Genomic DNA, 23,232 nt, shown 5'->3' with positions numbered 1-23,232 from the left:
TAAAATGACGACAAAACAATAGTAATCACGTATTGCTCATCGACTACTACTGAAAACTCTTAAGAGCAAACGAGAAAGAGAACAAGGAATAGGAAAAAAAAAATACAAAGTCAAAGCATCTCTTGGCTGAATGAAAACATATGAATTTTTTTGGTATCAATCTAAACAGTGAATGGTTCTTTTTTTTATCAGGGTTTACTTATGTAAATTATACTCTTCTAAAATTGTCTACATAAATTGAATGCATTTTGTTGGTTTTGGCATTTGCAATGGGGTACAAAGAAAATGTGTAAGCCAACAAATAAAAAGTCAAGTTGCATTTGTGGGAAAATTACGTTTCTATTTTTCTTGTGTGCTTGAAATGTCACTCCGTGCATGAGTGCGTTGTACTGCTGTTGCAAAGTTGTTTCTGTTTTTTTTTTTTGCTATGCTTAAATTGATGAAAAGCGAAAAAAAACCAATTGAATGCAACTTTGTGTGTTTCATCGTTTTAGATTTGATCGAGAGCTAGAGCCATCAAAGGAATTTGCAAATTAATTTGTTTGTGTAGAAAGGTGATTACGGATGGCGATTGACTGAAAAAATTGAAACAAAAAAAAATTAAAAAAGAATCACACTTATATTACAAGTGTAGATGAAATTTCCTATTTCAAACAGAAACACATGCGTCGAAAACGATTTCAAGTCTAGTTACTCGTGTAAGCTGTGTGTTTTTTTTTTGCTTTTGATTTATTAGTGAAGTTGTAGCTAAATGTGTCTAAATGAATGCAAATAATATAAATATTTTCATTGCCACACTCTTCAAAACAAATGGAAAAAACTGAGTCAATTTTCGTAATAGCATACACAAACGAATATTATCGTCAAATCAACAAACTTGAGCAATGATTTTGCTTGTATAAATCAATGTGCAATTCACATTTCTAATTGAGAAAGTGTCAAAGTGTTTCTTTTCTGTTTTGTATTGTTTTGTGTGACGAGACGGTGCGATTTTGTTTCCTTATGTCGTGTGTGATTAGTTTCGTTTGATAAACAAAGAAAACCAACAACAGCCACCACAAAAAAAAGTAGCAATCATTTTTGTTGGACGTTTGGGATCGGAACACGTTTTAGTACGATTTAATTTAGAACGGCTACGTTCGGCTGTGTTGTATGCGTGTGTCGGGGCGGCCAGTTGCAGCTAACAAAACATGGATTCCCATCAAAATAGCAGCATTGTGCATGTGGGCGAATATGAATACAACACAAGGGATTTAATTGGACATGGAGCCTTTGCCGTTGTCTTCAAAGGCCGTCAACGAAAGGTATAAAATAAAATAACAACTCGAATGACTTCAATATCAAACAATTTTCTCCCTCTCTCTGTCTGTCCGTGAGGGTTTCGAATACAGCGCATTTTATACGCTTTCATCACATTTTTTTTCATATTCATTTAATGAAACTAAACATTCCATCGTCACAGTTGCCGTATATATATATATATATATGCAAAATGCGAAAGAGTTTGCGTCGCAATGTCATTGACACTCATTAAATCAACGACGAAAATTTATAAAGGTGCTTACATTTTCCCCTCGTTTTGCTCGATTAGTTCGATCGTATAATTTGATTTTTTTTTCGTTTTTAAAACCAGTTTATCCTTACAAATTGAGTGCTTTTGTAAGAGTGTCACCAAATCAATTCAATTTCTGCTAATGCAATGATTCAATGCCGTTGCCACACGCGTGCCGCTAATAATCAGGCCGCCTGGTCTGGTCCAAAGTGCCCACGAATGAATTTCAACTGAACTCTGTTCAAAATTGATTGAGATTTAAGCTTGAAAATGACGCAACAAATTAAAACACATGAATGAAAGAAAATAATTAATTATGAAATTTCCTTGTTTTTTTTTCTCTAATGTATGCTATTTTTTATTGCAGCCACCCAACAAAATTGTCGCTATAAAGAGTATCACAAAGAAGAATATCGCAAAATCACAGACATTATTGACAAAAGAAATAAAAATATTGAAAGAATTGACCGCATTACAACATGAAAACGTTGTCAAGCTGTATGATTGCAAAGAGACACCGACATCCGTGTCGCTTGTCATGGAGGTAAGTACTAAAATAGCATTTCAGTTCAGTGTTCAGATTATTTGTAATAGGCATTCATATAAAGTGAACCAAAGGCAACGCCGTAATGCTCATCCCATTTATAAACACACAGAAAAATACAATTAGACAACACAATGATTGATATTATTGAATAGCATCACGTTTATTAAACGTCTCATCCACCATTTTCGATGTGAAAAACAAAAATAATAATCAAAATATACACATTCAATTTACTTATCATGGTTGCTACCCACCGAGAGAGTGTTTTCTTTAAATTTAAATAATTTCTTTATTTCAAATGTGCTCAATCGAGACCATCTCAATCCCGAATTTGTTGCTTTTTTGTGCTCATTTAATGTATTTTTAATACAATTTTGAGGAAAAATAATCATTACAACTAAATCAAGCATAAAATGCTCATTGTTCACTTAGTTTTATGCATACAATTTGGTTCAAGCTAAGGCTGTATAGAAAGTTTACTCAAAATATATATATACCTATATAAATTAACTTAATCTTACAAATACAATTATCATTTGTATTTGCTCAAAAGAGAGAGAGAGAAAAAACAAACAAACACAAAACCATCACTTTGTCCTAGAGACCTATTACGTTCTAACTAATTAATATGTCATTAAAAGGTCTTGAATGTTGAAGCGTAACACAATAAATCGCTTAGAAAGAAAGAAATGGAGTTGAATGTGGAATCGAAATGATTTGTATAATTTTCTTAAACTTTGTTCAATGGAATTTCCTCATGAGGTTGTACTCGATCTTCGGTTTCGGCCCGGTTGTGATGTCGTCGGCAGCATTTTGTTTTAATGCCACAACAGTCAAGTCGACAAAACACACCGATCAACAGTGCAACTAATGTCACTGCAATAAGCCCTGTTGCAATAAAAATCAAAGAACGTTAAACTCAAAATTCAGTTTAGGGTTTGCAAGCATAAACTTTGAACTTTTGGGAAAAACGAGACTTACCAATTAGAAGCATGTAGATGATATGTTGTGGTACATCTACTTTGGCTTGTTTCGTATCGTCTTTCTCCGTCGAATCCGTGCCATTTATGGCTTTCTCAGTTTTAGTTTCCTGCGAAAATGTGCTGATTTTCTGCGACGATGCTGGCTCAACAACAGCTGATTCTTTTGTTTCCTTCGTCATTGTAGCTATCACTGGCTTCTGTGCGGTTGTCTTTTTTCGTTGCGGCTTCAATGTAGTACGATCCTTATACAAATCTATTTGAATACACACATGTTATGAGTCAATGGATAATACTATTCAACCGATTTGAGTGTAACTACCGTTACTGTCAATATCGAACGATGAAAGTGTTGGTTGGCCATAGACTATGATGCTCTCATCAAATGTGGATCCAGATGTTAGTAGGAAACAACTGATATCATACGTCTCTTGAGTCAAGTGTATTATATCAATTGATCCTAATTCTTTGCATAAATTGGGGACAACGTCTCGCGACAGTGTTGGTAGATTCATTACCCGTAAATTAACCAAATATTTGAATGCTTTTACATTCAATGCCTGAAGTGAATAAAATCCAATTCTTATATATTCACTTAACAACAACAAACAAGAAGAAAACAATCTCATATGTCTTACCGAGTCAAGTGGATTGTTTTCCAAGTACAATGAAACCAAAGTGGATAGATTTTGGAAAATATTATCCGACAATTGAGTAATGCTGCAGTTGGCCAAGTTCAATGTTTTCAATTTGTATTGAACAATTGGCACATTTGAAGCGATCACATTTTTATTGCCCGTTAGAAATAACGTGGTCAATTTTCGAGCCTTTGAAAATTCAGTTCCATGCAATGGCTTCAGCACATTTGACGATAAATCGATATGTTCTAGATTTGGTAACTGAGAAAATTCCTGCGAAAGAAAGCAAAAATGATTATTAAATGCTCACATTGAGTGATAAAGTAAATAAATTCAAAATATGCAAGTGAAAGGCACACTCACATAAGTATTGACAATTGTTTCAATTTGATTGTCATTCAGAGTTAATTGTTGTAGTTCACTATATTTGATCAGATCACTGACATTAAGCGTCGTCAATAAGTTATGACTTAAGTTAAGTTGAACCGTATTGTGTGGGAGATTTTTTGGTATTTGCACTAATTTTTGATGCGAACAATCCACAGATTTGAAAACTTCCGAACATTTACAACCCTTTGGGCATTTCGATTCTTCTAATTCTGAAAGTGAAATGAACAATTTAGTTAAAATAAATGCAGAAAAAACTATTGAAAATTAAAATAAAGGGCTAAAGTTCTTGTTGTACCTTGTGTGGTTGTTTCAATGGGTATCGTTGAGAGGGTTGTGATGTCTTCTATTGGTGTTAGCGTTGCCAATTCAATTGTTGTGATCGAACCAGCCGATATCTCACTCGTGTTCGGTATTGATGCTGTAACCTCTGTGACAATTGGCACCGTAGTTTCCTTACTACTTTCATTCTCATCATCATAGGTGTAATCATTGTCCGTCAATTCATCGCCTGTCAAATCATCACTTTGACTACGAAATACCAACAAATAATAAAATCGAACCACAAATGAATTAATTAAATAAAATCGAGACATATTCTGAATTGAAATCACATTTAAGCGGCATTCTTGTCTAAATGCTATAATTGTGCGCTGCCATATGCAAGGTTTAAATTTTCCCATCCGCTCGATAGAGCCTCCATAGATTGAATCGAAAGAGTTTTTCAAAAGAGACTCTTTCAAAAGAATCTTTGCGAAATTTTTCAATATTCTGCTATAAATTACGGCTGTAAACTATATTCAAATGATTGGTTTTGATTTATATTTTAATACTATGAAGAAAAAAAACTAAAAAAATTTATTTGTATTAAATTTTATTGAAATTATTGATTTCATTAAAACGATCATTTTGACAATCGTATAAATGTCAAGTATGGCATGAAGTTCCAGTGTATGTTGAAATGTCACAAATCATTGTACGACGATTGTCAAAATATGGATGAAACGAAATCAATTATTTTAATAAAATTTAAAACAAATCAATTTTTTTAGTTTTTTTCTTAATAGTATTAAAATATAAATCAAAACCAATCATTTGAATATAGTTTACAGCCGTAATTTGTAGCAGAATATTGAAAATTGTTGCAAAGATTCTTTTGAAAGAGTCTCTTTTGAAAAACTCTTTCGATTCAATCGATGGAGGCTCTATCGAGCGGATGGGAAAAATTAAACCCTGGCCATATGCAAATTGCAATGTTCACAACAAATTGGACTAATTGACATAATCAAGAAAAATCAAAGCCAATGTGCGCTATTTACTTTCATACATTTTTTTGTTGCTTCAATGACAGATAGAGAGAGAGAAAAAAAAAACATAAATTCCGTACATATCGTCCACTAATAATGACCAAGCCCGTAATTAACATAATATTTTCCGAAACATAAATCAAGTCGCACCAAAATGCAATTAAAATCAACGTAATAATATTATTTGTGAAACAAAACACACTGAATGATTCATTATGATTCAACTACAACATTTTTTTTTTCTATTTTTTCAATCTTGATTGATATGTTTGCACACAGATTTCGGCTCAATTATTAACTTTTTTGTATGAACCGCTTGGAAAACTGCACACCACTGCTCACAATGAAATCATAGTTCGATTATTTTTTCAAGTCCGAATTCGTATATTTCGCCCTCATTCAAAGGCTAACCGCATTTTCGATGAGATCGTTTATTGTTATAATCAAAAGTAATTGCGATATATTACGTCGTATCGACGACGAACGTCATCTCGTTATCAAGTGAAATCAAACTCCATTTTTTGTTTTCCTTTGATCCGTGCTTGGGAACAGGTGGGCAAATTGTTCGATGTGAAATGAGTGTGATCGCGTTTCATGTTAATAAATAAATATTGTTTCTTATCAATAACGATTTAAAATCAATGATCGTGAATTTAATATACACATAAGAAAACGAGTGACAACAAAAAAAGAAAAAAGAATAGCACTCGAGTTGTCGAGTTATTAGTAGCTTATATTTACCTTATTTTGAGTACACATAGTAGCAAGATGATCAACATACAACGCCTATTCATGTTGATGTATGTGTGTGTGTGATGATTAGATTAATGGAACACAAATTTACGAAATACTCAATCAAATTGATGTCGATGACAGTATGCAAAAATCCCAAACAGCACCACACGGAATAAGTATCTAACTAAATTGGGGCGCTTTCCGTATTTCGCTTTTGAACTTATCGGCCACTTTGTTATTTTTTTGTTTGTTATTCCGTCAAATTCAACTTTATACACAAGCCGGACTTTAGACACATCCAAATATAATTTGAATTATAAATATTACTCACAATATTCGATCGACTGCAATGTTTTAATTAATATTATTTTATGGTTTGTATGTAACTCTTTGTTTGCCTATTATTCATCGGTTGTTCACATTGATTGGTGCGAAAATTGTTTGGTAGTGTTATTTTGTTCATTTCACTATATGTCGTTGCTCTGGCTATTTGGAAATCGCCACTTTTCTAGCCCACTTCCGTTTTGTATGTTTTTTTCAGTCTTTATCGTTTGCTGTGCATCCACGCATTGATTTTTCATATACCAATAAATCACCAATTGACTGACTGACTGTGTGATTTTAGCTGGCTGAGCATCCAATTTTCCACCTTATCGTTTTGTTGTCAATCTGAAAACTGAAATTATCATTATTACTAAGTGTCAAACGCTAAATCATATACACAATGTTTTGTTTTTAATTTGGTCAGCATTGTAAACATTGACTCTAAATTGAATTTTAAAAAAAGGTCTCTACGTTTACAAATTTTGATGATTATCTTTTCAATTGAAATTTGAATGAAATTTTTGTTAGTTGTCTCTTTTTCGTTAGTATGTGTGTTTCAGTGATATAGAGAATATGTACGCAATCTGGAGGCAAAGTTTACTTTAAAACACACCACAATCTCTGTAGTACTTCTGCACTCTTTTCGCTGGGCGAAATGAATACAATTCACACTATGTATCTATATACAGTGACATAACGTTAACTGCGTGCGGCAATTTTTTACGCTATCTCTCTGTTTCTCTTCCATTCTCTTTCTCTTGATAAATGGAGCTGATAACTCTAAAATTTTCTCATAAAAATCGATTGATTGACGCCTGACACAACTTATTTGCTCATTTCATACAGATGGAATTGGAAAATCAGTTTAGGATTTTTACTGTTCATTTCCCATTAGTTGAACACTCATTCAAACACGTAGTTCGAGCAGTGTTTGCCTTTTCATTCGTTCAAACATGCGTGCCCAATTATCGATTTGTGCTTGTAAACTCACTTAGTGTACGTTTCTCATGTTTTTACTGTAGTTTATTTTTGTCTGTGTGATTCCCATTCTAAGGCATGGTCAGCCGTTAGTAACAAACTATCTGATCGTTGTACTAACTATGTTGTCGTATATACTTTTTTTGCGGTAATCAAATTCAAAGAATGATGTAGTTGAATGTATGCAAAAATAAAAATTTACCGGGCCCCGAATAATGCGCAAACGATGTCAAAAAGCCGGTTTACACTCATTCAAATAGTATATGTCGACGAGACGAGACACAGGCCGACAAACATAATATCGTTCACTTGCAATGTCAACCACAGCCGCAATCACACATAGATTCATTGATTCAAGACTTCGCATTTATTTATTTTGTATATTAAATGGTCAAAACGTTCTGCGCTTACAGGCAATTAGCTATGATTGAGAGAGTCGAAAAGCGAAATGAATCGGTTAAATTGCCGCGATGATAATGACGATGACGGCTAATTGAATCTTCATATTGGAATACAGATTTTGGAGAGGATTTTGATAACATACATATTACTGCTTGTTTAATCGAGCAATGAACCTGCTTCTCTACACACTTTGAACACATAGCGTCGATTATAATCAATGACTTATGAATGTGATTGAAAGAGAGGTGAAATGCAATGTGACATACACATACGTACGCATACAACTGATTCTCGAGAACAATTATGCGTTTGCAGTGGCGCGATGCAAATTATAATTGCTAAAGCGTACAATTCATAAGTTCTTGTATGACATCTTGTAAATGACTGGTACGGCAGCAGAAAAATATGTACGAGCCTGGCGTTTCGAATGATTAGTGATTAGGAGAGGTCAAAGCCTCTTTTTTTCTTTAGAAATAGCTAAAAAAGGCGGTCATTGTAACTTATCAATTTTCAACCAAACAATGAATAATATACGCCAAAGCCTAGATATATAAAGAGGTTTTAACTCGTTAATAAATTTGGAACAACACGAATCGGTACGAAAAAAACAGTTTTGAATTTAATTGGTTTTGTTGTTGTTTTTTGCGTTTGATATTCTTATTACGCACTTTGAACTGTTGATTTTATGCACCTTTGACCATTGAATCATCGACCGAAGATTTGCTGAATTTGAATGTTTCGCTTTGAAAAAAAAGAGCAAAAGCCCAATAAAATACATGCGTTAATGTACTCATACACACTATTGCCTCATTTCGAATTTCACCATTGGTCAAAACAAATCGCTTACAGAAAGCCACACATTTATTGTAAATTACACTTGAAATTTTACAGAAAAATAAAGAAATTGCCCGCTTTGGTTGAACAAATCGAACATATCAATCATAACGACTTTTTTACTTGCTAATGTTGCTGTTACCTTTGCCCTGACCGAAATGCGACCAGTAGCAGTTACGTTGATGATTCTCTATTACTATTTTACACTAAAACGGAATATTTGCCGAATTAAAAATCTAATGAATCGGTTAGAGTTGGTTGGCCGTTTTCATCCGAAAATGTATGAAATTACGTTGCATTGTTCGGATATTTCATGGTTTTTTGCAAAAGAAAAGTCTATGGTTCTACACAAAATAACCTCAACCGAAATGAATAAATCCAATCCGATGAAAAAACATTATTGACGAAATACGGTCTTCATCATCGCAGTTTTTTTCTTCTCTCTTTCTCTTCAAATATACACACTTCCACTTTCAAACACTGACCAAACACAAATTTTTACTATGGAGTGAATTCAAAAGAAGAAAACACACTAACGAAGCGTCGTTCACGAAATTTTATGTAAGAGACAGAAAATCAGTAATGACGTTTCTGCGTCAAATTCAGTGGAAAAATGTGAGTGAGTGTGAGTGTTTTGGTGCATTTTGTTTATGGTTTCGAATGGTGTGTTGTATGGGTGCCAGATATGTGTTGGAGAGTCAGCTACGACCGCGACAGTACACTTCTATTCAACGCTACTATTGTTGTTGTTGCTGTTTCATCGTTTTAACAGTATGAGCATGTTCACGAACACACACTGCAATCGAACACACTACATTTACACACTATGAAATGTCGTTCTGGTAATGCTATGTATGTATACAAGCTCGTATAGTATACATAGCAGAGGTCGTATATACATTAATCGTTCGTGAACTATTTTATACTATAATTTTCTGTCTTGTCATTGACATGGAAAATACAAAAATCAAGTTTTATATGTATAAAACATACGTGGAATCGATTCCATGACGTTTCAATTCAAAATATTTACGAATGCTATGGACAAGGCTTTTCTGTCCGTTGTATTATTGCGAACATGAATTATACATGGCTGTTGGTTTTAGTATATTTAAAAACTTGACACAAAGTTAAAACCAAAGAAAACAAAAATACCCGATTCATTTAATGATTAGGCAATATATATCCTTTGATTCACTTGAGTGATTCATTTTTGTTAAAGAAAAACACTGAATAAATCACAACACACACCACATCATAATCACGGTGATTTGAAACATTAACGTATTCAATTTGTAAATATCTATCCTTGGAATTAATTTAAATCCATTCTTGTACTAACTTTGCATTCATCTACTTTGTTTGCACGGTATCACTGAGCTCGAATAACAATGCAGTAGCATAAATCTACTATCAACGGATATTTTACACTCAATTTTCAATTACTCTCGGTCTATCTTTCGCAACCATTAATAATACATATATCATGACTTCCTCCGTTTTGCGACTTGTTTATATCAATTTCAAAGTTGTACACATTGGGGGAGAGTGGGGAAAATCTGAACATCATCAAATTTTGCCGCAAATGAATAATTTGAGACATGCGAACAACTGTCATCGTTTTCTTTAAGTCAAACCTCATATTTCCATTAGCACCCGACGCGTGTGCACCTGCACGTACTGATAGCTCTGTACAGCATCGTGAAAATTTAATATTGAGAATGCCTGTCTGCATTGATTTCACAACATTTTTTGAAGAACCAACTCAGATTAATATGTTTATAATTTACACCATTAATATTTCGACGCACAAAAAGAATTTTACATGATATTTCATTGAGTCATCCAAGCACGATTATGTTGTAAACCTTAGCGCGTGGAGAAATTACATTTCATGCAAAATTTTGACAAATTACTCATTGCAATTCATGTCCATTTGAAATGCACCAAAATGATTGGCATCTATTTCACAGGCAACAATTACAAATCCGACCAATAACGATCGCCATTTCTGAACTTTTTCCTTATTAAAATTAATTCTTCTGTCATTGCCTAGATCTCATTAAACGATTTGCATCAAAATTGTTTCAGTTTTCTATCCATTTATGAATTATTTTCCGAATTTCCCCACCATTTTTGAAAATCGCAAAATCAAGGGTTTTCTGCCAAGAGGGTACATTTTTTCAACCGATTTGAATTTCAACAAGCGACAAGGTCCAAAAGTTAGGTTTTTACATTTACCAAGTCGTACCACTTTAAAATTGGGAAGAATGTTAATTTTTTAGCATGCTTTTGAAATCTTTCGATGTGTGTCTCGAATTTCCCCACCTTCCCTATGATATATCGCGTATTTATCTACTGTGTGTATGATTGGGTCACGCAAGCACGTTATTTCAAACGTGATATGTATGAATGCTCAAGATATGTGTATGAAGTTAAAGATTCAACACAAATGCCCAAAACTATAATCGTGTTTTTTTATCATTTCAGTACTGCAATGGAGGTGATTTGGCTGATTACCTCACAACGAAGGGAACTCTTAGCGAGGATACGATTCGGCTGTTTTTACGTCAACTCGGTAACTTCCCCTTTTGATATTTTGACAACGACATCAACTGTTGGTCTAATTTAAAGAGGACATAATTTTTACGGTTGATATTCTGTGTAATTGCTTTTTTTATAGCCGGTGCGATGGAGGCTCTTTACAACAAAGGAATCATACATCGTGACTTAAAACCGCAAAACATTCTGTTAGCTCATAATTGTGGCAAAACGTTGCCAGCACCATCAAAGATTGTTTTGAAAATTGCCGACTTTGGTTTCGCACGATTCCTGCAGGATGGAAATATGGCAGCCACACTTTGTGGATCTCCTATGTATATGGTATGGCGTATTTTAATGCTTCACATAAAAACAAAACCCATTTCTTATGTCCTTTTCCTACTTTATGTATTTCCCTAAATCGTATAGGCGCCCGAAGTCATTATGTCGCTGCATTATGATAACAAAGCTGATTTATGGTCCGTCGGTACCATCATTTTCCAATGTTTAACCGGAAAGGCACCATTTCAAGCACACACTCCACAAGAGCTTAAAATGTTCTACGAAAAAACTCCAAACCTTGCACCAAAGTAAGAAAACATCGAACAAATGAACAGTTTTTTTCATTATCGATTACTCAACTCATTTTTATATCATCAGGATCCCATTAGGAACGTCACCAGAACTTAGTAATTTATTAATGGGACTTTTAAAAAGAAATGCCGCCGATCGCATATCGTTTGAGGATTATTTCAATCATCCGTTTATGAATAAGGTTCAAACGCGGTCTGCACAAGCGCCAATCGAACAACCCGCATTCATGGTCGGCGACACATTTACACCGCCCAAAACTCCAAGCCCCACACAAATGAAAACATTGGGTAAACATATGCGATTTAATTTGAGAAAAAAAAATGAAACTGCAATTACTCATTCGGATTGTGTTTCCTTTGTCTATGTATGAATATATAGTTGCGACTGAGGATTCCAATATAACAATTGCCGAAAATAGCACACATAGCGAGTCAAGTAGTCCAGATAATACGAACTCTGATGACTTTGTCCTAGTTCCAACCAATTTACCGACAGATCCAACAATACTAAACTATGAACGAAAGTAAGTAATTCTTGTGGGATATGTCACTTTGAGTTGAAAGTGAAAACCTGATGGAAAGTGAACCAATAATTTATTAGCGATTAAAAATAAGAAAAAAGTAATCGGAGATAGTGGAGTAAATATCTAAAATGTTGTAATTTGATATAAAAAAAATTTCATAGCCAAGTAACATTTATGTAATGCTTTCTACCGTTAAATTAAGTGATGCTTTTGCCCACTTCAGTGGTGCATTTGACCATTAATTCACATACAATCCCGTCCGAATCGGATGAAATTCGGGTATCATCCAACTGTACGCTACACTCGAATCACATCCATTTGTGACGGTAATAATGAGTGTGAAAACTAACTGACTGACTGAGAATTATCTATGTACAACAGATTTGATCGTTTTCATCTTTGAACCAATTGAGAAATCAGAACCGTTGTGCAACATTTTCAATTGATTCATAATCGTTTTTATATCCTTCTAATTGATTTGTTTTTACCGTTTTTTTCTACTTCCATTGTGACGTTAAAAATGACTGAAACTACACACAAATGCGGGCCTTAATTCGACCGTTTACATACGCTTGGTAATGGATGTATTTGCGTTAACAATTGTTTTTGGCTATAGCCAAAACACAAGAGCGCCACCAACATCAGTGCAACAATCACCGGACAATGCTAAGAGAGCTTCGCCGACATGGACCACAGCCGATACACAATCTAGGCCTAGTAGTTTGAAAATTTCTGAACCGAAGCCGGTGCCATTGCCATCGAGTGTACGGCGTGCAATCAAACCAGCATCTTTACCGCAAAAGAGCACTTCGAATGTAATCCCCCGTTCGCAACCGATCAGTATGAAACGGTCCGACCAACGCAATAGTAATGATCCCAACAATGTGAACAGTACAGCAGCAACAGCACCGTCTGCCATTAATATAAGCTCGATATCGCCGCCAGCCGTTCAATTTGCGATCGGTTCACCACCGTTGGGCAGTCGTCGGTCAGCGTCTGGCGGATCATTGTCTGAATCACCACCGGTAGCCCCATATCTATGGCAAATCAGTCCCACGACACAACAATCGCCTCCGATCAGACAATCCTCGTCCACGCAACTATTACAACAAGGTAAAATGACACATTCGCAACGGCAAACGTACCTTTGTCTAATCTTGCACATTGAATTTTCAATAGCCGGTGAAATATCACGACATTTAGCTAGTGAGGCCTTAGCAGATCACGCTTTTCAATGTGCCACAGGCATGTGGAATGTACCGTGTACGTTCAATGCCCCGGATTTACCAGTTGAAACTCTTTTGGATCGGACTCATAATGAAACTTTGGCTAAATTAAACTTTGTTATCGCACTATGTGATTGCATTGTTGAAGTGGCTGACGCTAAATGTGCTCCACTCTCCGCACTCATGTCTGCCGAAGCTAATTCAATGGCTCCGCATGCACCGGAAAACTGTAAACGGTCCGAACGCTTAGTTTTATTAGTGAGGTAAGTTAAACTCGTCAAAATGCACAAATTAACACTCATCCAATCGATTGGCATTTAAAATCGTGAATCATCACTTCCAGAGCCCTGCAATTGCTATCATCCGGGTTAAATTTAGCCATAAAACAAATAACCGACGGTAATCTTAAGCCTTCCGATAATGTGAAAAATGGTGAGTAGCGAATAATCTCTTTTCTACTTGTAATAATGGGAAAAAATCAATGAGAGAAAAAATAAACGGATTCATTTTCATTCTTAGTTATCACATCAATGAACTCAAAATACAAAATGATCTTGATGGAATCGAAAAAATTGAATGGCTCTGGTTTGCTGCAAAAAGCCAATGCTAATAATATTACCGCCGATAAAATCTTGTATGAATATGCGATTCAGATGGTAAGAACAGTTTTATTGTGGTGATTTTTCCTTTAATAATTTAACCCATTCGATTTATTCATTGAACTGGTATTATTATTTGTGCTATAGTGTCAATCAGCTGCGTTAGATGAATTATTTGGCAAGCCCGGAGTTTGCTTTCCACGATATCAAACGGCGCAAATTTTATTCCATTCGTTGGCTCAACAGACCGACCATCCGCAAGATAAAAATATTTTAGGAAAATGTGAGTTTTTTACATTTCTCTAAACCCTACTAAAAATCCAAATGAAAGTGTCGCCTTTATTTATTTGTCTAATTCTTAAACATTTCTTTCGGTTTGCAGATAAAGAAGCAGTCGAAAAGCGTTTATTTGTCCTACAAAAACAAGGGCACAACATTTACACTAAAACCAATGACTTTTTCACGTAAAAAAAACGTTTCAGGATTCATTTCAGCAAATGAGGTAATTTAATGACATTCAGCATCGAAATGAGGAGCGAAAACTTCATGTGAATCATTTTTGTCAATTACAGAAGAGTACGCAATGTGAGCGATCACAGACTAAAAACGGATATACTTCATACCCATACCATATATTTATATGAAATGAAATAAAAATACAATTTAAAAATTGTTCGCCAACCCATGCGGCGTACACGTTAACATTAATGGTTTATCTATGTAATACATACACAAAGAGAGAAAAAAAATGTAAAATTTAGTGAAAACAAAATTTAAAAAAAACTCATACTGTATATGCTTAACAGCGTGGATGCGTTCGTGCGACTGTTACAATTATCTTTCTGATGGTATGCAAATACATCAGCATCTCAACATCATCAGCAGCCAAAACAAGAAAATTATCTCAGCTATTGTCAAAACAAAGAGCATAATGTTTTTATTTCGCTTCATTGTAATTGTCTCCCTGTCTCAACTCGATTTGGCTCTAAAATTAGCATTTTACACGTGAATTAACATAATATTGCATAGAATCAAAGCATCAGGAAATGTATCAAAGAATCATTTTTTTATTATAATTTTTTGCAAAAAAAAGAATGTAAATGAATATATGAAATAATAAAAGTATCAACTCAACACCGAAATGCCATTTAAAGTGAAAATTGTTTTATTTTGACGAATAATTTAAATTAGATTCACGTGAACAAAGTGTTTGCGTATCCTTTCTAGAATTTCATTGTTACATTTGTCCAGTTGTTGTGAAATTAATAAAACAAGGTAGTGTTGAAGAAATTTTTGACGTCTATTCTATAACGATGTGCAGATATATCTATAGTGTTTGTATTGCAGGTAAGCAACGTTCTATTGTACACAAATTGGCATTCAGGTATTGTATTCGTGTAGTTTGTGTATAGATTTGGATTGAAATTTTTTTTAAGGGAATTCTTTATTGTTGGCGCAGCATATTCTTTATTGCATTCCAGAATAAATAAATTTATTGGGTCTGGGAATTAGTTTTGTCGATTTTTTTAAATTTTCAAACATTTATTTGAATACCAAAATGAAATTACATTTCAATCAAAATATTGTCCATCGGAAGCGATGACCTTCTGCCACAATGTGGGCAATTGACGGATGCCTGCCTTAAAAAATTCCTCATCTTTTGAGGCTATAAATGCATCGAGCCAATTTTGGATTTCTTCAACTGAAGAGAACCGCTCTCCGTCCATATGGTTTTGCATCGATCGAAACAAATGGTAGTCGGAAGGAGCCAGGTCTGGGCTATACGGGGCGTGAGCCAAAACTTCCCATCCGCTATTTTCCAAGTAGTTTTTGACCGATTTCTCAATGTGTGGCCTAGCATTGTCATGTAGGAAAATCAATGTCTCTTTTCTGGTCTCCCATTTCGTGCGTTTTTCTTTGATTGCTTGTTTCAAACGTATCAATTGTTGTCGGTAGAAAGGCCCATCGATGGTTTGACCACTTCTCAGCAGCTCATAATACACCACTCCCTCCTCATCCCACCAAATAGACAGCATTACCTTGTCGCCGTGAATTTCTTGTTTTGGCTGTGATGTTGCTGGTTGGCCGGGCTTAACATACGATGCTTTGCGCTTGGGGTTATCGTAATGAATCCATTATTCGTCACCAGTGACAATTCGATACAGAAAACCTCTTTTTTTGTGCCTTGCGAGCAGCATTTCGCAAGTCACTAAACGCCTTTCAGCTTGCGCTGGCGTCAATTCATGTGGTACCCAATTTGACAACTTGCGAATGAAACCAAGGGCCCTTAAACGATATCCAACAGTGCTTCGGTCAACATTCAATGCTCTGGCAAGCTCATCTTGAGTTTGACTCGAATCTTCATCGAGCAATGCCTCCAATTCCGCATCTTCAAACTTTTTTGGCTGGCCGGGACGTTCCTTGTCTTCCGTGCTAAAATCACCACTTTTGAACCGTGAAAACCACCGTTCACATGTACGTTCCGATGGAGCATGCTCACCATAGGCTTCCACCAACATTCGATGCGCTTCAGCCGCAGTTTTCTTCAAATGAAAGCAAAAAATTAATGCTTGCGGGAAATGTTGCTTTTTCGGTACAAAATTTGACATATTTAAGGCGCAAAAAAAAATGTTTATCCAAACTTCGATGAAATGATAGATGATGATTTTTGTAGTTTGACACTAGACCACTCATGTGAAAAAGAAAAAAGTATTGCCCGATACAACCATGCAAAGTTACGCCATCTTTTGAAAAATCGACACGATTAATTCCCAGACCCAATATTAACAAATATTTCAATTTAATTCAATTGTCGTGGTTGGCATCACTAGTTCGGTTTCGAAAAGCCGAAGTTGAGTGAATACGCGCAGTTTGTAAATGTAAAAGAGAATCATATGCACAAGAATGACTAAAATTGACACTGCGACGACGGTAGTTAGTGCGTTTTCCGGTTTTTCCCAATTTAATAAAGTATAAATAAATGGATCTCCGAATCTGAAAAATGAAGTCTAATGGTAATGGATATTATTACAAATTTCACATGTTGCTCACTCGTTAACTCCACCGCACGAATAATAAATGTATGAAAACACGGCAAAGCAAGCTCCGAAGCACATCGGCTGAATAGCATGGTACAAACTCATTGGGTAAGCCACGATAAGAAAATCTATGAACATAATGACTGAGTTCAATGCATGATTCATAATGGACGATAAGCTTATACGAGTTTTGGCTGCAATCGAAACAAAATTTACACTTATTGATTGCGATAAAATTAATTATTTAAATAATATCTCGGTCCTTGTCTCGGCAAAAGAAATTTAAATGAATTTTTTCGGTTTTCAAAGAGCCGTATGCACTCCTTTTCAACCAAATTTATCGTAGAAATGATAGAGTGTATACAATGAATAATTTGTAAAATAACAATAATAACTCACCATCATGTAGTATCGCCCAATAAACTATGATGTGGCCAATGTAACATTATGCAGTGCCCAGTAGATTTTGAATGAAGGTGGCATTTCTTTGTTTCTTAGAATAGTTGCTATGTGATAAAATATCGAAATAAATCACCTGAACACAAAGATCTTGTCCGAAAAATAATAAATTACCTCGGTATTCTGTATGGAAATACCAAATAGAAACTAATGCAGTACCATAAATACCTACTATCATATTGAGTATGATGCCCCAATGCGTTAGATATATGAAGAATAGGTCAAAACTGAACTCCTGAAGGTGGGAATATAACGAAATTATCACCATTGCCACAAAAATGGCAGCAACTACCCATCGATAGAAAAAATAGAACGTATTTTTCGATTTTGGCTGCCACTGTGATCGTACCATCGAATCCACAGGATCATAACTAAAACCACAGCTGTGAAATCTCAATTCTTTTTTCATCACTTGCATCACCATTTTTTAAGTCGATGTGTTCAATTTCTTCGTTGGCAATGCACTAAATGCCTTATTCTATTTTTTTGAATGCTAACACATAATTTAATGGTTTATGAAACCATTACTAATCCAAAACAGTTATCTATAAAATGGCAACAGTTTCGCCAGAAAAACTCATATCGGTACTAAAGTACATACCTAGGGGAATATCACGCTCCTGAATCCGCCTGAATCTTGTGAGATATTTGAGATATTTGAAATAAACATCAATTGTATGAAATATTTTCGAATATTTCGAATAAATAAATCAGATTCTTGTGGATTTTGGAGATATTTGAGATTTTTTGCATTAAATACGAATAAATACATTTAAATATCATTCATAATCACAAAAATCCACAATATTCCGCCGTATTCACAAATATCCACCATATTTCATACGACAGATTCTTAGAGATAAATTGGATTTTTTTGAAATATTTGAAATAATTTAAGCGTGATGAGTTTCCAAAAATGAAATCCGCCACTTCAATTGTCTTCGATTTTACCCGAAAGTCGATTTTCTCTCATTCATTTCAGTTCCAAAGATACAAACCATTGATAAAACCATTGGTATACCGAAATTTGAAAATTAAACTCCATTTTCTACAGAGAAAGTCAAATATTATTTTCAACCAGCGTAAGCGATAGAAACTTGGTTGCAAGTATAAGAAAATCAGGTATTACCTTTCAAAGAAGAAAACAAATTATGCGGCAGTTTCTGTTAAAAACTTAAACCTCTGAAAGTAGTGCGAAATAAAAACAAAACGTCCAATATTTCCTCTTGTAAATTTGTATCCATTTGATTTATTTATTTAACTTAAATTAAGAATTCAATTTGATTTCTTTACACATTAATAATATTCTTTTGCTGTTATGGCAAACAATTAACTTTGAAGATAATTTTTTTTTATTTATTTTTTTTTTCTCGATTTGATATTCTGGTACGCTCAATAGTATGTAGTAAATAAAGTCACATAAAAAGTCATCAGCAGTCTAGAGAAAGTAAAAAAAAGATCAAATAGCGAATAAAAATCGATATCGCGCGGGGGAGGGTTATCGCGTGCATTTTTTGCCGAGAGCCTAAACACTAACATACGCACACAAACACGCTACTCAAAGCAGAGACTAAACCGAATTTCTTTTTAGTTACGCACAGGGAAGAATGGTTGAGATTCATCATCTCAGAATCTCATTCATTCTTCCCTGTGTGTAGGAAAGGAAAACAAAAAAGAGATGCCCAGCTTAGAAGTGTCCATCAATCTTGAATAATCGTCCATAATTCCAATACGATTACGAACGAAAAAGAAAATAGTTTGGAAATTCCGTTGAAGCAAAAACGAAAAAAGAAAATTAAGGTTAGTTTTCATCAAATTCTTTCGAAGCACGTTTGAATTGCGTGAGATTTGCGGTGAATAAAATCAAACTAATTAAGTGCTTGTGAAGTGCTTTCCTACTCTCCATTAGTTAAATCTGTTGTTTTTAATGTTTGTTATTATTCACTTGTCTTTGGACTATTGCATTTCGCAGCTGTCTTGTAATTATATTTTTTGTTGTTGTTGCTATTCAAATATTTGCTTGGTATTCAAACATTTTATAAAAATTATTAAAATTATTAGTTATTATTCTTAGTTTTGAAAGTGATGTAAAATGGAAAGAAAGAATAAGTTCATCCAACAAAACTTTGTTAACTTTGTTTATTTTAAATTTAATTTATTCTTATCAATTAAGTGGATCAATAACGACAGATTCTCTCTGATATTTTTATGTTTTGTTGCTTTCAATTTGCTAATCGGGATCAATTCCACCCAAAATGCCAGATCTTTTATGTTTTTGTTTGCGCTCCTTTCTTTTATTTATTCGCGCCGCCACCTTCGATGAACGTGGACGGCCCATACAAAAGTGCTGGATGATCGTGTGCTTTGAGGGAAGGGATGGGGCGATTGTAACGTGAAGAGATCATTGCAATTGAACTATAGATAGACAACATGAAATTAATTAGCTTGCAATTATTTTCCCTATGCAATGATGAATACGGTAATTTAACACATTTAACAGAGATTCAGTTTATTTGCCCATCCTTTCGTTCCGTTCTTGTTCCTTAATCATTCGTTCTACTTTTCGTAAATTAAACGACGTTTGGCATCAATGTGTATATTTTTTTGGCTTTGCGTTTATGAATTCGAAATGACTGTGCAAATACAAAGTGCATATCGCATACGCTCCTAATCAATCCGGGCTGGAATTCTAAGAATTCCACCGAAATCGTTCGGAATTATTTTTTTCGTACATAAGACCATATTGGAGTGAAAGAGAGAGATTCCACTATTTTTCAGCTTCCCACCGGAATTATGCCGATAACTCAAGGAAGAGTGGATTGCAACTCAAGGAACAGTGGATTGTGTGAGAAATAATTTCGGTGGGAAGCTGAAAAATAGTGGAATCTCTCTCTTTCACTCCAATATGGTCTTATGTACGAAAAAAATAATTCCGAACGATTTTGGTGGAATGACTTAGGATTCCAGCCCCGCTTGCGTTTCTCTTTCTTTCTGTTCGTCTTTACCGTATTATAAATTTTCTTCAATCGTTGATTCCACATCAAATCCACATATTGGCTCAATCGTTTAAATACACACACTCACACACAGTTACTAAAACTACAAACATTTTCATTTTTTTTTTTAATTTCCTCAATAATAATTCTTAAAATTCTTCGTGTTCGAGAATAAACATCAATTTAATCAACTAATTTCGGTTAAGAGCTTTCTGAGGTGTGCGCCGTGAGAAATGCGCCAGTATTCGTACAACTTTTGCCAGAGATTTGGATTTCGAAAATTCCATTTTTATTAACAATTTTGGTGCGCGGTTCAAAATTTTGTCATTCTTATGAGACTTTTTGACTTTTTAGCATTCTTTATTGGTGGGGAAAAAAACGTATGGCCATTGAAAATCCGAAATTTGAATCGAAGGCATTCTGACGCAGTTGGGGCATTTCTACAGTAATAGCATGATAATGGTGGCTTTTCATAGAACAAAAAATGCGACCACCTTAAGAGGAAAACATAAATGTTTTCTCACGAATTTGCACATGATAATTTGAACTTTTGGACAGTTTATCGACGTCTCTCAATCGTTTAGCATGACATTTTTTTTGTTTCATCGACTTTTAACAAAAATGTTCCATCATTATTACAAAAATAACGAAAATTTATCAGAAAAATGTAGAAAATTTAAACTAAAAAAATATTGCCTTCACAATTTTCAAAGCAAATTGATTTTTCGGCTTTCACATCGCTCAAGACAACGTTTTATTTCAAAGCAGATCAAAGAATTTTTCCTTCAACTGAATTCAAAATTATAGGTATCATTTACTCAACTAAAAATGGATCTAAAGTATAATTAAATTTCGATTGCATTTCCAAAGTCATTGCTTCACTCAAGCTGCGTCGAAAAGGTTGTTGCCTTCGATTCCTTTTCTTTTCCCATAACAAGACGCCTCACCTATCAATCGTTTGTGTGCAAATAGTTATTATAAATCATTAGTGTTTCCCTACGACATGGAATCTATTGTGCTTTTTTTCGTCTAATCCTTTTGCTTCGTTCGATTGAAACAAAATATGCTTGACTAATTTTTAAAATCTTTTTTGATAGTATTCATGTTGTTGTTGTTGTTTTTTTTCATGGATTTTTGTTCATCATTTCGTATGTCGCCATGAAATCAGCACACAACAATCAATCGTTTGGATCGATGGGAATGATTTGGCATTCAGAAATTTTGCTAAAGAAAATTCGTAGTACAAATCGATCCATCGATCCCGTATGTATGCATTTAAATGTGCTTATCAATAATAATGTGTATTAACTAGAATCCAAACAATTCTCCATCTTTTTCTTCGTTTTATTTTAATTGTTGTTCATTTGTAAATTATGGAAAATAAATTAAAACTGCAGCATTCTAAAGGAGTAGTGAATGGGTCAATTGGTTGATATTACACGATGCGTTTCGGTCATTGTGTCACATTCGGACGATGGTTGTGGTGGCGATGGCGATGGTGGATGATGATGACAACGGCAGTGCACGTGATGCCATTCAGATTAATAAAAAAAACTACGTGACAAACATCGATTTGATTCTTTTCTTCTTCTTTCTTCTTCATCATTTCTTTCGGTTTGGGTGGATCACTGATATATTATGAATGAAATTGAGGGGGAGGATGGTGGATGCAGTGTGAAATAGCTATCTTAATAGGGTAACGCTTGTTGCACACCGTTCACAGTCTTCGATTTTAACACATCGTTCTCGTATTTCAACACTGTCTCCTTACCATTCTCGAAGATCCTGCAAAAGGAAGAAAACGAGATTAGATAAAGTACAGATTAGCCGTAGCACTAGCAATCTGTGCCATTTTTCATAAAATGTATCCTATCGTATTAAATTTGTATTATGAATGTTAAGGTGCGTGCAACGCCCTTCAATGTAAAAACAATAAAAGTGATTACACGAGATTTATCTGTACTTAATGACGTAATCGAAATTTTATTTTCATTTATGGTCAATTTGATAAATGGTTTTTTTGTTGTTGGTGAAGAAATGCAATATTCCAGGCAGCTACTGACAATGAAATGCCGGAATTTGTGAGAAAACCCAAAGGAGAAAAAAAATACTCGTATTAAGAAAAAGTTTGACGTAAACAATTCAAAGTTGGCAAAACATGGAAAATTAATACAAACTAAGTACGATAAGATAATCAAGTGAAAAACAAAATAAGTAAAATGAATTGGAAAGGAAAACTCTTTTAAAATTGGGAAAAAGAAAGAAATTAGTCTTACTTTCTAGTCATGAGCTTTTTGCCGTTGACAAATGTGGTGGAGGTGGATGTTCGCTTCATGTTACTGTTGCCCGGAGCATTGCTAAATGACATTGATGAAATGGATGTGAAACCATTGGATGCAGGAGCTCGACCGAAGAAGTCGTCCATCAATGACACACCCATAAATGGATTCATGAATGATGTCAACAATGTGCTGTTCTGTGGATGTGAATGCCGGTTACCGCCACGTCGTCCATAACCTAAGTCTGTAATTTTGTAAATTGAGAAGAATTTAACATTAGATAAAATCGTTTT

At 34.5% G+C, this 23,232-nt stretch overlaps 4 protein-coding genes across 21 annotated transcripts in view; 1 reads left to right on the top strand and 3 right to left on the bottom strand.

Annotated features, from left to right (window-relative positions):
- The first annotated feature begins 736 nt into the window (after positions 1-736).
- On the top strand, positions 737-15,320 carry LOC129576260 (serine/threonine-protein kinase unc-51). The gene is made up of 14 exons (XM_055460982.1): positions 737-1,304; positions 1,920-2,096; positions 11,175-11,262; positions 11,368-11,567; positions 11,655-11,815; positions 11,886-12,106; positions 12,198-12,342; positions 12,959-13,455; positions 13,522-13,831; positions 13,912-14,000; positions 14,088-14,224; positions 14,315-14,450; positions 14,550-14,669; positions 14,740-15,320. Exons 1-13 carry the CDS (start codon positions 1,191-1,193, stop codon positions 14,633-14,635), a joined length of 2,361 nt encoding a protein of 786 aa, XP_055316957.1. The 5' UTR covers positions 737-1,190; the 3' UTR covers positions 14,636-14,669; positions 14,740-15,320.
- On the bottom strand, positions 2,235-10,216 carry LOC129576261 (trophoblast glycoprotein). Of its 10 annotated transcripts, none has more exons than XM_055460983.1 (9): positions 8,827-9,235; positions 8,519-8,591; positions 6,153-6,822; positions 4,403-4,635; positions 4,081-4,316; positions 3,718-3,990; positions 3,402-3,639; positions 3,081-3,335; positions 2,235-2,987 (listed from the first exon to the last, which is right to left on the bottom strand). In XM_055460983.1, the coding sequence occupies exons 3-9, from the start codon at positions 6,203-6,205 to the stop codon at positions 2,830-2,832; spliced, it is 1,446 nt and encodes a 481-aa protein (XP_055316958.1). In that variant the 5' UTR covers positions 6,206-6,822; positions 8,519-8,591; positions 8,827-9,235; the 3' UTR covers positions 2,235-2,829. The 10 variants fall into 10 exon arrangements, with proteins under 10 accessions (XP_055316958.1, XP_055316960.1, XP_055316965.1 ...); XM_055460985.1 differs by having other exon boundaries at positions 8,542-8,591; positions 8,827-9,233; XM_055460990.1 differs by lacking the exon at positions 8,519-8,591 and having other exon boundaries at positions 8,827-8,890; positions 9,043-9,233.
- Positions 15,321-16,962: 1,642 nt separating the features above from the next.
- LOC129576149 (protein rolling stone-like) lies at positions 16,963-18,102 on the bottom strand. Its single transcript, XM_055460753.1, has 4 exons — positions 17,779-18,102; positions 17,630-17,690; positions 17,219-17,422; positions 16,963-17,161 (listed from the first exon to the last, which is right to left on the bottom strand). Exons 1-4 carry the CDS (start codon positions 18,086-18,088, stop codon positions 16,963-16,965), a joined length of 774 nt encoding a protein of 257 aa, XP_055316728.1. The 5' UTR covers positions 18,089-18,102.
- Positions 18,103-20,821: 2,719 nt separating this feature from the next.
- The window catches only part of LOC129576184 (dnaJ homolog subfamily B member 3), a 69,119-nt gene continuing 66,708 nt past the window's right edge, over positions 20,822-23,232 (bottom strand). For all 9 annotated transcript variants that reach the window (XM_055460858.1, XM_055460857.1, XM_055460860.1 and 6 more), the window contains 2 exons: positions 22,937-23,183; positions 20,822-22,445 (listed from right to left, as the gene is read on the bottom strand). In XM_055460858.1, the coding sequence (XP_055316833.1) occupies positions 22,349-22,445; positions 22,937-23,183 (344 nt within the window). In that variant the 3' untranslated portion in view covers positions 20,822-22,348. The remainder of the gene's footprint in view (positions 22,446-22,936; positions 23,184-23,232) is intronic.

The sequence above is a fragment of the Sitodiplosis mosellana genome, unplaced genomic scaffold (genome assembly GCF_009176505.1).
Source record: "Sitodiplosis mosellana isolate CC-2019 unplaced genomic scaffold, AAFC_SMos_1.0 Smas_scaffold_6181, whole genome shotgun sequence".
Taxonomy (NCBI): Eukaryota; Metazoa; Arthropoda; class Insecta; order Diptera; family Cecidomyiidae; genus Sitodiplosis; species Sitodiplosis mosellana.
This window is presented reverse-complemented; position numbering and strand designations above follow the sequence as displayed.